This window comes from Eucyclogobius newberryi, unplaced genomic scaffold (assembly GCF_026437365.1).
Source record: "Eucyclogobius newberryi isolate DKJ021-1_F unplaced genomic scaffold, fEucNew1.0.hap1 SCAF_14, whole genome shotgun sequence".
In the NCBI taxonomy this organism is placed as follows: Eukaryota; Metazoa; Chordata; class Actinopteri; order Gobiiformes; family Gobiidae; genus Eucyclogobius; species Eucyclogobius newberryi.
This window is the reverse complement of record NW_027315768.1, coordinates 12,342,838-12,355,402: the sequence shown is the minus strand read 5'-3', so window position 1 is coordinate 12,355,402 and position 12,565 is coordinate 12,342,838. Positions and strand designations below refer to the sequence as shown.

The 12,565-nt window shown below is 38.5% G+C and overlaps 1 protein-coding gene and 1 non-coding gene across 2 annotated transcripts in view; one reads left to right on the top strand and one right to left on the bottom strand.

Annotated features, from left to right (window-relative positions):
• Window positions 1-12,565, top strand: part of clasp1a (cytoplasmic linker associated protein 1a) — a 91,151-nt gene that overhangs the window by 28,061 nt on the left and 50,525 nt on the right. The window contains exons 3-8 of the mRNA XM_072444307.1: window positions 3,855-3,933; window positions 4,165-4,268; window positions 4,347-4,438; window positions 4,593-4,668; window positions 4,847-4,944; window positions 6,263-6,333. Of these exons, the coding sequence (XP_072300408.1) occupies window positions 3,855-3,933; window positions 4,165-4,268; window positions 4,347-4,438; window positions 4,593-4,668; window positions 4,847-4,944; window positions 6,263-6,333 (520 nt within the window). The remainder of the gene's footprint in view (window positions 1-3,854; window positions 3,934-4,164; window positions 4,269-4,346; window positions 4,439-4,592; window positions 4,669-4,846; window positions 4,945-6,262; window positions 6,334-12,565) is intronic.
• On the bottom strand, window positions 3,320-3,445 carry LOC140360088 (U4atac minor spliceosomal RNA). The gene has a single exon (XR_011926902.1). It is a non-coding gene; the product is annotated as a U4atac minor spliceosomal RNA (small nuclear RNA).

Genomic DNA, 12,565 nt, shown 5'->3' with positions numbered 1-12,565 from the left:
ATGTGAAAAATGGAAAATTATGTTTGTATCTCATAATAACAAATGGCGTCTACTGTAATACAAAAGTTTTTTTTGTGTTAAAACATTTGGCATTCTAACTTTCTAAGAAAACTTTACCTCAACAATATTCAATTCTTAAACTTATACTTGTTGTTTTTTATTCTGTTGAATTGAGTCTGTGACAACGTTTTCAAGGGAACAGCATGTGTCAGTGATAGACAGTTTACGGTCTTGTTTTAACATTTACTTTTCGTACAGATACAACTTGTACTTTTCACGCTGATAGAATCATTTCCTACCGTGGTCCGGCGCAGTCTTGAAAGCACGGACAAAGCCCCATTCTTCTGAGGTCGCACACTCAATGAATAATGTTCATTAGTGAGCAATGGAGCCGCTTAAAGGGCCACACTACAAAGATGAGCATCCATCATCCCTCACTGCAGGCTGACAGCAGACGCCCCAGGTACTCTGCATAATCACAAGGCAGCTGTCAGTTCAGACCTGTTCACACATTTATTTATATATATTTGTTTTAATTATCAGAACAAGTTTTATCATTTTGGAAAAAAAACATTCTTCCTTGTGGTTAGAAGCAGCTGTTCGCCTCGTGGACATTCTGATTCCAGTGGCAATGAGATTACAGAGAGGGAAGCGAGAGACACGTCCTTGATTTTATTTCAAAGCTGCTCCACATCAGAAACACACGGAGCTGTGGAGATGTGGTCGACAACATGCCACATACAAGCCAGATGTTTACAGCGAGAGACACATGTCCTGGGATGGGAACATCAGTTTGCATTTGGCTAGAATACAGAATAGAGACATATTGTGCTTTTTTTCTTTTTTCAAGTACATTGTATTGAACTAAGTCATATTGTACATTTTCCTCATTGTCAATCGCAATATTGACCCAAAACGGCTTAATAACAGAAACTGGTCCTTGACTTCCTGTTCAAAACTCTCCATAGGGACAATTTACTGTAAAAAGAAGCAGATTTTATTTTTTGGAAAAGAGGCTTTCTAACATTTTAGTCACTCAAAGTCTTTTCTTTTTTTTTTCAAATGATTGTAACTAAGTACAGAGAAGTGGGCGGGGATAGGGGGTAATTTAAAACAGGACATTTCTGAGCACTCAAGCCTCAGTTGCAGGAAAATACAGGATTACTCAAAACATGCAGGAATCTATCAAAATAGAACTTTAAGGAAACACAAGATAAAATCTCATTAGAAGTTGAAGATTACACATTGATTTTTACATAATATGTCCCCTTTAAGTATTTTTTCAGTGTTTACAAAAAACATTTAAGGCCACAGTTATTTTATTACTTGGTTTACGGATCCGCCGCACTTAGATTATTGATTTCTACAATATAGATAAAATAAATTATTATCATTTTTTTAATAAAGTACCGCCGACATCGAAAAGTAAACTTTAAACTAAACACTTCTTCTCTGTTCCTGATAAAATCCCGCTTAAAAACCTCCCTCTTCGCCTCAATTCTCCTCCCCCCCTCCTCCCATGGTGAGTTTTGTGCTTACCAGGAAAAAAACCTCGAAATTTAAATTATATTCATATTTATATTTCGCCCGCCTGTTCAATATATTTCATTTAAAAATCCGTAAACCAAGTAATAAAATAACTGTGGCCTAAATTGAGCATTGCAAGTAGAGTACTGTAGGGTACGTTTTGCTTTGAAATCCAGCGCTGCAGGTGAACGGCGTGCACATTGTCCCCGTGTGTGTGTGTGTCAGTGTGGGCCCCGCGGGTTGTGATGTCGCAGTTGAAATGTGGCTTCAGAGAGGATTTGAAGGGGATGAAGTCTGGGAGATTTGCACATTTAAGAGGAGGGAGTGTGTGATTGTGCCGTTCCTTTGGTGCTACAAACCAGGACGCACCTATTTACACCAAAACCAGTGAGAAGTGCTTTGGCGATATAAAATAAATGGTAAAAATATACAGAATAGTGTTGCATGTCCCACTTTATTGTCTATTGTTGAAGTTTGACTGTCTGTTGCTCCTGTCATCACACTAATGACTATAATCCCCTTGATTCTCCGTCAAAGGTGCCGCACTGGGTCTGTAGTCAGTCAGTCAGTCAGACCTCTGGTGAGAACAAAGTGACAGCATTTGGAATGTGGCCAGAAGGTGCACTTCAAGGAGCCTTTTTAGTATTCTAGTTTGGATTTCTGTGACTAGAGAAGCTTTTTGTAGGTCACTTTGTTTAGATCTTCACCGCGATGAAAGAGTTGGAGCGTTAAGGTCGTCTACAGTCTAGTGTTCACCTGCAGTTACTGCTGTCACGCTAATGCTACTGATGAAGAGATTATTATTAGCGTCCATTCAATCCACCACACGTGAATATGTTGTATTGGTGATGGAAAATTATTCAGGTTGTAACTATTGGCCCATCACATTCAGATCAGCAAATATATATAATAGTTTCTCTGTTAAAACTACTTACGAAAAGAAAGGCAATCATAGGTTTGTCAAATATTTGAGAATGAATTACAAAACCATTGACATTTATTCACAAATATTTGTATTAGATAATTGACTAACACAAGTCATTATAAATGATTGCCAGAGGTAGTACAGTGAGGTACTTGAGCAATTTAAGACATTGTACTTTGTTGTGTGTTGTGTTGTGTTGAGTTGTTTTAAGCTGCAAACCTTTTCTCCTATTAAGAATAATATTTTGTTTGAAGTAAGAATACTCTAGTTGAATAAAAGTAGTTGTTTTTTTCTCACTGTGAGTCATCAGTTTGTACTGATGTTTGTCTTTGGGGCTTTGTTCTGCTCTGGATCCCTACTGGACTATAGAAGGTTTACATCACATTCATATGTAACTCATAAACTCTTGTACAAAGTACTCTGGCAGGAGGAGATTAATGGGAGCAAGTGTGTCCTGTAAACTGTACACGAACTGTAAAGTACTGTATACTCTCCATAGTAATGTATGTATAACGATGTATTGTGTCATGTGTTTTGGACCCTCTTGAGAGTGAGACATTCCAAGTTTCCACAAACGATCTCCTTCAGATATGAAAATGTGTTTGTGTTTATTCTTTGAAAATACAAGCTTTTGTTACACTATTTATAGTTTGTCCTTCCAATTACAGTAACTTACCAGCGACTCTTACTTTATTACTATCACTTGAGTAATGGTATTTAACAGTTACTTCTCTACACGCCTGATGTCATTACAAAGCTTGTGTGAAGTATCTCTTGCACTTCCCTCGGCCGCCAGCAGAGGTCCTCCTCGGCTCTGTCTCACGCGCTGTGATATTAAATTGTAGTTCATATTCCACATAGAATGAGGGTTCCAAAAATTGCACCGTGGCCGGGCCGGAGCCCGGGTGATGCGGAAGTGTTGATCATGACGTCAGCAGGGCCGCTCTCACTACACGTTCATTGAGCCGCCGCTCACCCCAAGACAAGGAAAGTTAAAGTGGGAGGGGCTTCTGTGTTTATGTGAGCCGCGCGCTGGGCTCCTCAGTCATGGTGCAGATGGTGTAAACTCCGTGAATTTAAACCCGGGCTGAGCCTTGTTCTTATGTCCGCAAACACATCACACGACACAACTGTGGAGCTTTTACAACCAAGTTACTCATGTATTTGATGAAAAAAGGTTGAAATTCAAAAATGCCGTGTCTACCCATAATCCTTTGTAAGCACATATTCAAAATTGTCCTTGCATCAAATCGTGCGTGCTCAGAGTTTTGCTTATCATTATATTCGATTTTTTAAAAGGTTTTAATTTATTTCAGACTTTAGCTTTGTGACGATTTCAGATTATTTAGATAAGTTTAAAATGTATCATAACTCATGTGCACTTCTCTTGTGTGTCCACCAGGTGGCTCTGCTGGGATTGGATCTTTTATCTGCCTTAGTGAACAGATTACAGGACCGGTTTAGGGCCCAAATAGGAACAGGTAAGGATTTTTTTTATATAAATTATCTGTATATTGATGTAAATTATTGCAATCTATATAATTTACCTAAATGCAATCTATACTAACTTCTATATCTAACATTATTATTGCATCATCCTCTTTTAAAATATTTCCCTCTAAACTACAACAGATGTTTTTGTCTCATAAATGTATCTAGTATTTATGGTATTAATAAAGTTTAATTGTCTTGCATTATTATTGTTGTTTCAGCGCTTCCTAGCCTTATTGATCGATTGGGAGACTCCAAAGATCAAGTACGGGAACAAGATCAAACACTGCTGCTAAAAATAATGGAACAAGCCGCAACGCCTCAGGTAGTACCACAGAATCTTTTATTTATCTATTTATTTACAATGAATTAATTTCCCATGGTGTTGTGCTCCGTTTTGCAGTACGTGTGGGACAGAATGCTGGGAGGATTCAAACACAAGAACAACAGAACCAGAGAAGGAGTGTGCCTTTGTTTAATCGCAACACTTAGCACGTGAGTTCTGCATTTCCATTTACAAATCCTCAGCTCTACATGTTTTTTAATAGTTCACAGCCAGTTTTGTGTGTATAAATGGTTACTTTTGTTATGAATACGCATTATATTAACCTTGACTTATTTTGACTGATCTGTCGACTGTTTCTTTCAGATATGGAGCCCAAGGTCTCACTCTTAGTAAAATAGTTCCTCATATATGTAACCTTTTGGGGGATCCCACGAGTCAGGTATGTTCTTTTTTATTGTTCATTTAGATTGTAGAGAATATCAGATTTGGGTTTCCATGTGACTTTCTTATGTAAAAGTGTTTGTTTTGTTTCTTTAGTGCATAGTTCTGGCCTTGATTCTGTTTGGTGCGTTGTGGAAATATGTGTTTATCCACGCTTCCCCTGTTGTTGTGTCCAGGTTCGAGATGCAGCCATGAGCAGTCTCGTGGAGATCTACAGACATGTGGGTGAGAGGGTCAGAATGGACCTCACCAAAAAGGGCCTTCCACAGTCACGGTACAACACAACAACCAGTTCGAATCTCACACGTTTGAGTTACAGTGCACACATTTCTAATAACAGACTCATTTTTTTAAAAAAGGCTTTGTGTCCGTGGCGAGACAAAGCCTGTGTTAGTGCTTCCTCTAGTGGTCAGAGATATACTAGCTATAAATACACAACGTTTTTTATTTTTATGGTTAGGATTTGCACATTTTATGAACAATGTTAATCCAATATTAACTATTGCACCTATGCTCATTATAATCTAGTATATAGTAATATAGTAATATAAAAGTATTCTACAAAGTAATGACTAACCTGAATAGACAGTTGAAGTACCACCAGATTAAAACTCCATGTTACTATTGTACAGTTCTAATCACACCCAATGACAACTGAAATGTTAGAAAAGTATATTCTAAAATTCAAGCAAGCAATAACATTGCCTCAGAACCTTGTGTACAGGAAGAACCTACTCCAGGAGAACCACTGCGCATGGATAGAACTTTTTACATTTTTACATTATTGTTTTCATTTCACATATTACAGGCGTTTCAATAATTGCACCACCGCCATGACTGAAGCCCAGGTGATGCAGACATGATACAGTGTCAGCAGGACTACTTACAAGTCAAGGACAGTGACAGTGGTGCTGTTCCTCTTACTCATGGTGCAAAGCTTTCCTCCTGTCTCTGCCCCAGTGTAGCAAAACTCTGTAAATTTATGATCAAATGAAAATACAAAGAATGTATATAAGTAATAGTACATAATATAATAGCTAATCTGGTGTAAAGAGATGAATTTGTCTACATAGGGTTCATGTTAAATAAATTCAACATTAATTATCTTTAAGGGCTAATATACTCAAACAACTGTAGCTGTGCTGTCAAATCATTCTAACCAAGACCTTTCTGACAAGCATCACTATTAGATTTATTCTTGAAGTTGGGATTCCATTCTCATTTTAAACTTGCAGACTGAAATATAACTGCTAAACCATTCCAAAAGTAACATGCCAAGGTCTTACTACTGAGTTAATAAAGTTATTTTTCACCAGGACATTTTGTAGTTTTCATCATGGGACTTAAATAATCATGGTTCATCTCGCAGGTCTATACCAGATTCACCATTTCCCAAGCAGCATTGTAGCTCCACTGACCACAGTCATATTTCACAGCATACGCTCCTCCTGTGAGCGCCGCTCCCTTCTGGACTCTGGTGCCAGCCCCATCACCAGTGGACAATGTCTATTTTAGTCTTGGCCGCTCAGTACGAGCTTTTCACATTTGCGTGTCCTGTGTAAAATTTGACAACGTCTTTGCTTATTCTTCAGGTTGAATGTAATCTTCAGCAGATTCGATGAAGTCCAAAGATCTGGAAACATGATCTCGTCGTCAGGCTCAGGTCAGTAGGTCCTTTAACCATCTGCTGCTTGTGTTTACGAGATCGGTGCATTGAGAAAGCGGTGGCTGGCATCAACAAGACGTGCTGTTTGCTTCTAAAGGGAAATGTTTGTTGTTATTTTATTATATCCTCCTCAATTTGCAAAACCATTTTTTTCATTGTGTTAATTAGAGCAACACTCACTGGTTACAGCAAATGTAACACTTGACTTGAGTGTATTTTTAGATGATTGGATGGTTTGTTGTACAGCTATTTTCCTATATTTATATCTCCACGCAAATTCTTAGTCATGCAAGGATGATTTTGTCAGTTTATTTAGCTTTGCAGTGTCAGGAGAGAGGCATGAATGACCTGGGGCTGGTGGAGATGCGTTTGCACTTCAGGAGGTGGGCATCGACTAGAGGACGTCCCCCTGTGAAGCCAGACAACACAGAACCAGAATGTTTTATCAGTATATCAGAGAAACAGACTCAATTTGACTGCATGTACTTTGGCTTTTCACAGACTTACTTCAGCTAAAAATAATATTGATTATTTGGGCAGTTTACATTTGTTTACATCGACAACTAGAACCAATATGACGGCAGGTTTAAAAAAACATATCCGTTAAAGCAAAGTAATGGTGGCTATTGCTGTTTTGCAAGATATATATTATCATTTCCTCAATATGCAGTTGTGGTCAGATTTTTATTATTCTACATCTACGAGTTTAGCACTGGTATAACAACTTTCAGCATGTAGCCTTTAGCTTTAGGCTAGCAGTTTCAGAACCTGTTAGCGCTCTCTCTTTTGGAATGATTTTAGCATATAGCCTTTAACGTTCAATGCTAGAAGTTTTAGCAATACAAATTTGGTCTGTTGCAAATTGTTTTAAGCATTTCTATACATTTAGCATTTCATGTTGCTAATTTTAGTCTGGTCAGTAAAGTTATATCTAATAATTCAAGGCAATGACAAGGTTAGCTAGCTGGTGAGATTGTATAACTATAAAAAAAATACCCTTACTTTACATTTACAGAGCAGTGGAGACTAGACACAATATTTAGGCATGACTCAGCCTTTTAAAATGTTAAGCAGCAACTTTCTGCTAAATGGATGAGGCAGCTAAATATGTTACGGTGCGAAATGTGTTGTGACAAGCGCTAAGCTAAAGTGCTGCTAGCTGCAAATGAGGAAAACAGTGACGTTATATGTGCAAGGAGGACTAAAAACACAAAGCTACAAAGACTGACTTGCTATTTATTAATATTGTCCTGTTATCTTGTTTTTTTTTTTTTAATGAAGATACCATGTAAAGTCATTCTGTTACTTTTAGCACTTTTAGCACTCATTTTTGCTAGTCACATTTGTAGCTAAACCCGGGGCGCTCACAATGTCGACGTGGTGTTGAACATGACATAACGTTTTTCTGTCAACGTGCGGAGTGAAAAGGACAAGCCACGCACAAGTCTGACACTCTGCACCGTGCGTGTTTTTACAAGTGCAAAGTCAAATTGTGAAAACTGACAAACATCATTATCATCATTATTACATCAAAGGATTCTGTTCAAAGTTCCAATGTTGTAACTTCGGCTAAACTGACCTTTTTAAAAATGTTAACCAAGTCATAATGTTTCTTGATCAAAAACATATTAGGGGTTGTGTTTTCGTTTGTTCAGGTTTGAGTAATCAAGTATTTAGACTGTCTCCCGCTCGACAGGTCAGAACGGTTGTGCCCACCTGTTGACATCATTAAGTGGTAATCCAGGATGTACTTCTCTGTGTTTTTAAAGTGCTTTCTCAAGACTTATAACTTGTACGTTAGAAGCTATAGTTTTTTCTTCGGTTGCTTTCGTGTGCACGCAGGCGGAGTGAAGCTGCTTTCATGTGCTGTGGGAATTATGGTCAGTACAACTGACCCCTCATGTCGTCATGGAAATGACCCCTCATGTCGTCATTGCTACTGGACAACTGGGAAATCATTTTGACGCCCAAGTTGCCGTGATGAAAAAGCGTTTGCCCTATCACCACGGCGTAGGGCACAAAAGAATTACAATTGAAAAATACTTAAAATTTTTAGGCTTGTTAGCAGCAGGTTATTTTGATGCTTGCGTAATTGATATTCACACGTTGTCTCTATTTCTATTTCTATTTCAAGTGTGAGTAAATAAAATGTCAAATTTTCTCCTGAGTGATCTTTAGTTATTGTCTTACGATGTAGTGTTTTTGTTAATTTTCAACTTCTCAAATTTTTATATTATTTGATGAATTAATTATTTTTTTATCTATTTATTTATTTTTCAAAATAAAAACACACATATAAACCGAGACAAGACTAGAGAGAACAAATTAGGTAAAAATAAAAATATTTTATTTTGCTTAAACCCGGAAAGTACTTCAACAAAACGCAAGTGGAAAGGATCGTTTTGTCCATAGCACATTATGGACAGGCAGCATTATGCCCTCTGCTGGTGGTTTGTGCATAAAAATCAGGAGATATATATTTTTATACACAGAATTCACACATACAAACCCTTACTTTATATTATTCACATGCAACCATTTGCTACTACTTTATGTGCACATTCAAAACAAACAGCTATTTCACATTTTAGTGTTTTATTTTTTCCCGTTACACAGGTTATAACTTGAGGATATTTACCTTGTAGGAGTTGTAAATGTCACCAAAGTTTACTCGGAGAGACGAGGGTGCAGATTATTTCCAAGCAGGAGAATATGAAACCTTTGACAGAATTCATCCCGTCTTAGCGAGCGTGGGTGAGGAGGGAGGCGACACCGTCATGAAAAAAAGAGGGCACATGCTGTGGGAGAGTGCTGCAGAAGAGCAAGAGAGAGAGGGAGGGAGGGAGAGAGAGAAGAGGGAGGAAGAGAGAGGGAAGAATAGACCAAAACAAATGCGTTGGTAGCAGCAGCAGCAGCAGCAGCAGCAGCAGCAGTAGCAATTCTTGGACCCAGAAGTAAACAGAGCGGCGCAGGATTGTGCACCATGACGGCTGGAGAAGGTACGACATATTCAGGGGAGGAAGTAGAATTATGTCATATCTACTGGTTTTGTTGCTTTGTTTTGATATGGGATGTACATTTATAGAGCTGCATAAGGATTTTAGTAGTATTATGTAATCAACATTTTGCAGCAAAACATACTTCTTCTCAGTTCTGAAGTTGTGTGCCAAGACTAAATGCACGTACTAATGTGTAAATACTGGGTTGGATGTAGTTTTTTATTGGAATAATCTGTGTTGTTGTTTTTGTTGTTGCATAAATGTATAGATGTACACATGGATGTGTTTTATGTTATGAATGAGGGTTTGAACTGGCTACCCTGCAGTTGGTGGGTGATAGCTCAAACACTGATCAATGATGCGACAAACAGGCTTTCTTCTTTGTCACAATAAGGATACAAATACTTGTCGATACCCACGGCAAACTTACACAACTGTAGATCTTGACACAAAGTTATTATTAAACTGATCCAAATATGATAACATTGATTTTTACAGCATTATATAAAAGCAACGTTGCCATTATGTTGTGTATTGTCCTCAGTAGCCAGAGGAGAGTCATGTATAATTGAATGGCAAAACGCTTAATGACTATTTTAGATCGATAGAACACAGTTTGGTGCATGTTTACGGGTTTCAGGCTGACCTCATTGCAAACAGCAATTGAAAACTAAATAGTGAATAGTTTTTGAATAGTGAAAAGTGCTCAAAATTGCACCTGTAAACAATGGTAATAATTAGTATAAACTGCATAAAACCAAAGCTCGTACAAGAAATGTCTATTCTCAATGTTCCAAAATGAAGTGCAATATTACAAACATTCAATTCTAAGTTTAAATCACCCAAAAGCTTGAAAAACACATTGTTTCTTTGAAAAGTACAAACTGTAATCCAAAAGCCCTGGCTGGCCCTTTCATTGTTCATCATTATTGTTGTTAATAAATCAGAATAAGAGAACGTTTTATTGCAAAAATCACTAAGTGTGCAACATAAAGCTAACTAATAAAGATCAAATGAAAGACATTTGTGAAAGAAAGTGTTCAATAGAGGGAATTCTCAAACAAAACTCTCTCGACACCGGTCTTTCAAATGCCACTGGGGTGTAGGGTCATGGTATCCTCCAGTCCACAAAAAGTCTGCTGTTCCCATGCCAGCTGACTCTTTGTGTTCTTGTGCGAGGGCAGTCAGGTGTCTTTGGCATGGGGGGCACTGTGTACTCTGAGCGGCCATTTATAGCAAGTCAATGCATAATGCAAGAGTCTCACCAAAGGGGCCGGGGTTTAGCCAGCACCACTATCCTCGTTTTGTATTAGATATAGTGGAAATATATAGTGTCAGAAAGTCCCCAATTTGTGGTCTTTGTAATTGGTTGAGTCCCAGAGGTTTTGTCTCCAAAGCCGTCAGATCTGCTGTTACATAAACGGATGGCGTAGGGAGCGAGACCTGAAAGAGTACAGCAGATAGCGGGCTCTGCGGCTAGCGGGCTCTGCGGCTAGCGGGCTCAGCGGCTAGCGGTCTCAGCGGCTAACGGGCTCAGCGGGCTCAGCGGCTAGCGGGCTCACCGGCCTCAGCGGCTAGCGGGCTCACCGGGCTCAGCGGCTAGCGGGCTCACCGGGCTCAGCGGCTAGCGGGCTCAGCGGCTAGCGGGCTCAGCGGCTAGCGGGCTCAGCGGCTACTAGCCTCTTATATACAGTCTATGGACTAAACACACAATGTGCAAGTTTAACTTAAAGGGGCACAATATAGGGTCATTATTCTGGAGATGTTTTTCTTTGCCTAGAATGTAGATGTCGGTGTAATCCCTCATTCGTCCAGGCGTGTTCCATAGTAGAAAAAGCTTCAGTTGTAGTCATCTGGACTTGGTTAGAAAAGATAGACGTTTCGACTCTCATCCAAAAGTCATTGTCAATAAAAGAATTTAGGTCGATAACTCCAATATCTATACTATTCTGTGGTAAGTCCAGCCCATTGGGAGGAGCCTTCCTGAAGAGTTCTCGACCTAAATTCTTTTATTGACAATGACTCTTGGATGAGAGTCGAAACGTCAATTTTTTCTAACCGAGTCCAGATGACTACAACTGAAGCTTTTTCTACTATAGAATGTAGATGATGACACCAGGGGAAGTTACAGATGGAGGTCTTATTTATAAAGAATGTTTACGTACAAAATGTTGAGCGTGACTTTCCATGTTAACTTTGTTATCTATAAAAGACAGATCGACTCAAAAATGGTCCAAAAACTCTGATATGCACTTGGCAAATGGTGATCTGAGCTATGAGAGAAAAGAAGTTAGCACGTTTGAAAATGTCTCTGGAGGTTTTTGTGTTTTTCGTAAGAATTCCACGTGACGTTTTATAAATGAGACCCCTGATCTGTGAAAAAGAAGAATACACCTTTTTCAAGCTGTCCTTTTTAGCAATAAAACATAAATGCAATATACTGTACAGTGGCAACACCTTGGAAAATTCCAGTCCAAGCAATAACTAGGGATGCAACAATATGCAAATCTCACGGTTAAAATATTTCAGTATATTGTGACAGCCCACGTGTGGGACGATATTCCTGGTAAAAGGTTTGAAAAACGTTTATATCTTTTGATATGCTTGGAAACGCTTCAAAACGCATACTTCACATCATTTTACACTGCATTTGGATTATAATGTACATCTATTTTGGTGGCTGTCTGACTGTCCGGAGGATGTGGTTAAGCGCAGCAGGAGGATGGATACAGAGCAGAAGAGCCGGGGGAAGTCCTTTGATCACAGCCTCGCACACAGTCTCTAAATACAGAGCTCGACTGGAGATAAGCTCTTCATATGCATGTACTCCAGCACTGTGTGACTACTGCGGCAAACGTGTAGGAGGGTATGAATGACTAATAAAATACTATCTGTGATGCATGGTATATTATTTAGCTGCAAAAGGGAAAAAAGCTGAATTTGTTCATTTGAGTTTTGGTTTGGATGAATAGACTGCTATGAAAGTGTGTAAATTGGTTAGTACAGTTTGCAACAAATTTCCTTGACATTAATGGTATTAACAACTGGCTATGTTATAAAAAGTATTGAAAATCAGATACTAATCAATACTAAAACTTGTATCAAAACTAGATACACATTTGAGCAGGTGTCGATACAAAATAAATCACATTAAATTATTTTGATCTTCATTAAATTAGTGAAAGACCACTGAGCTTAATAAAGGAAGTATAGTTATTTTGTGTTGAAGA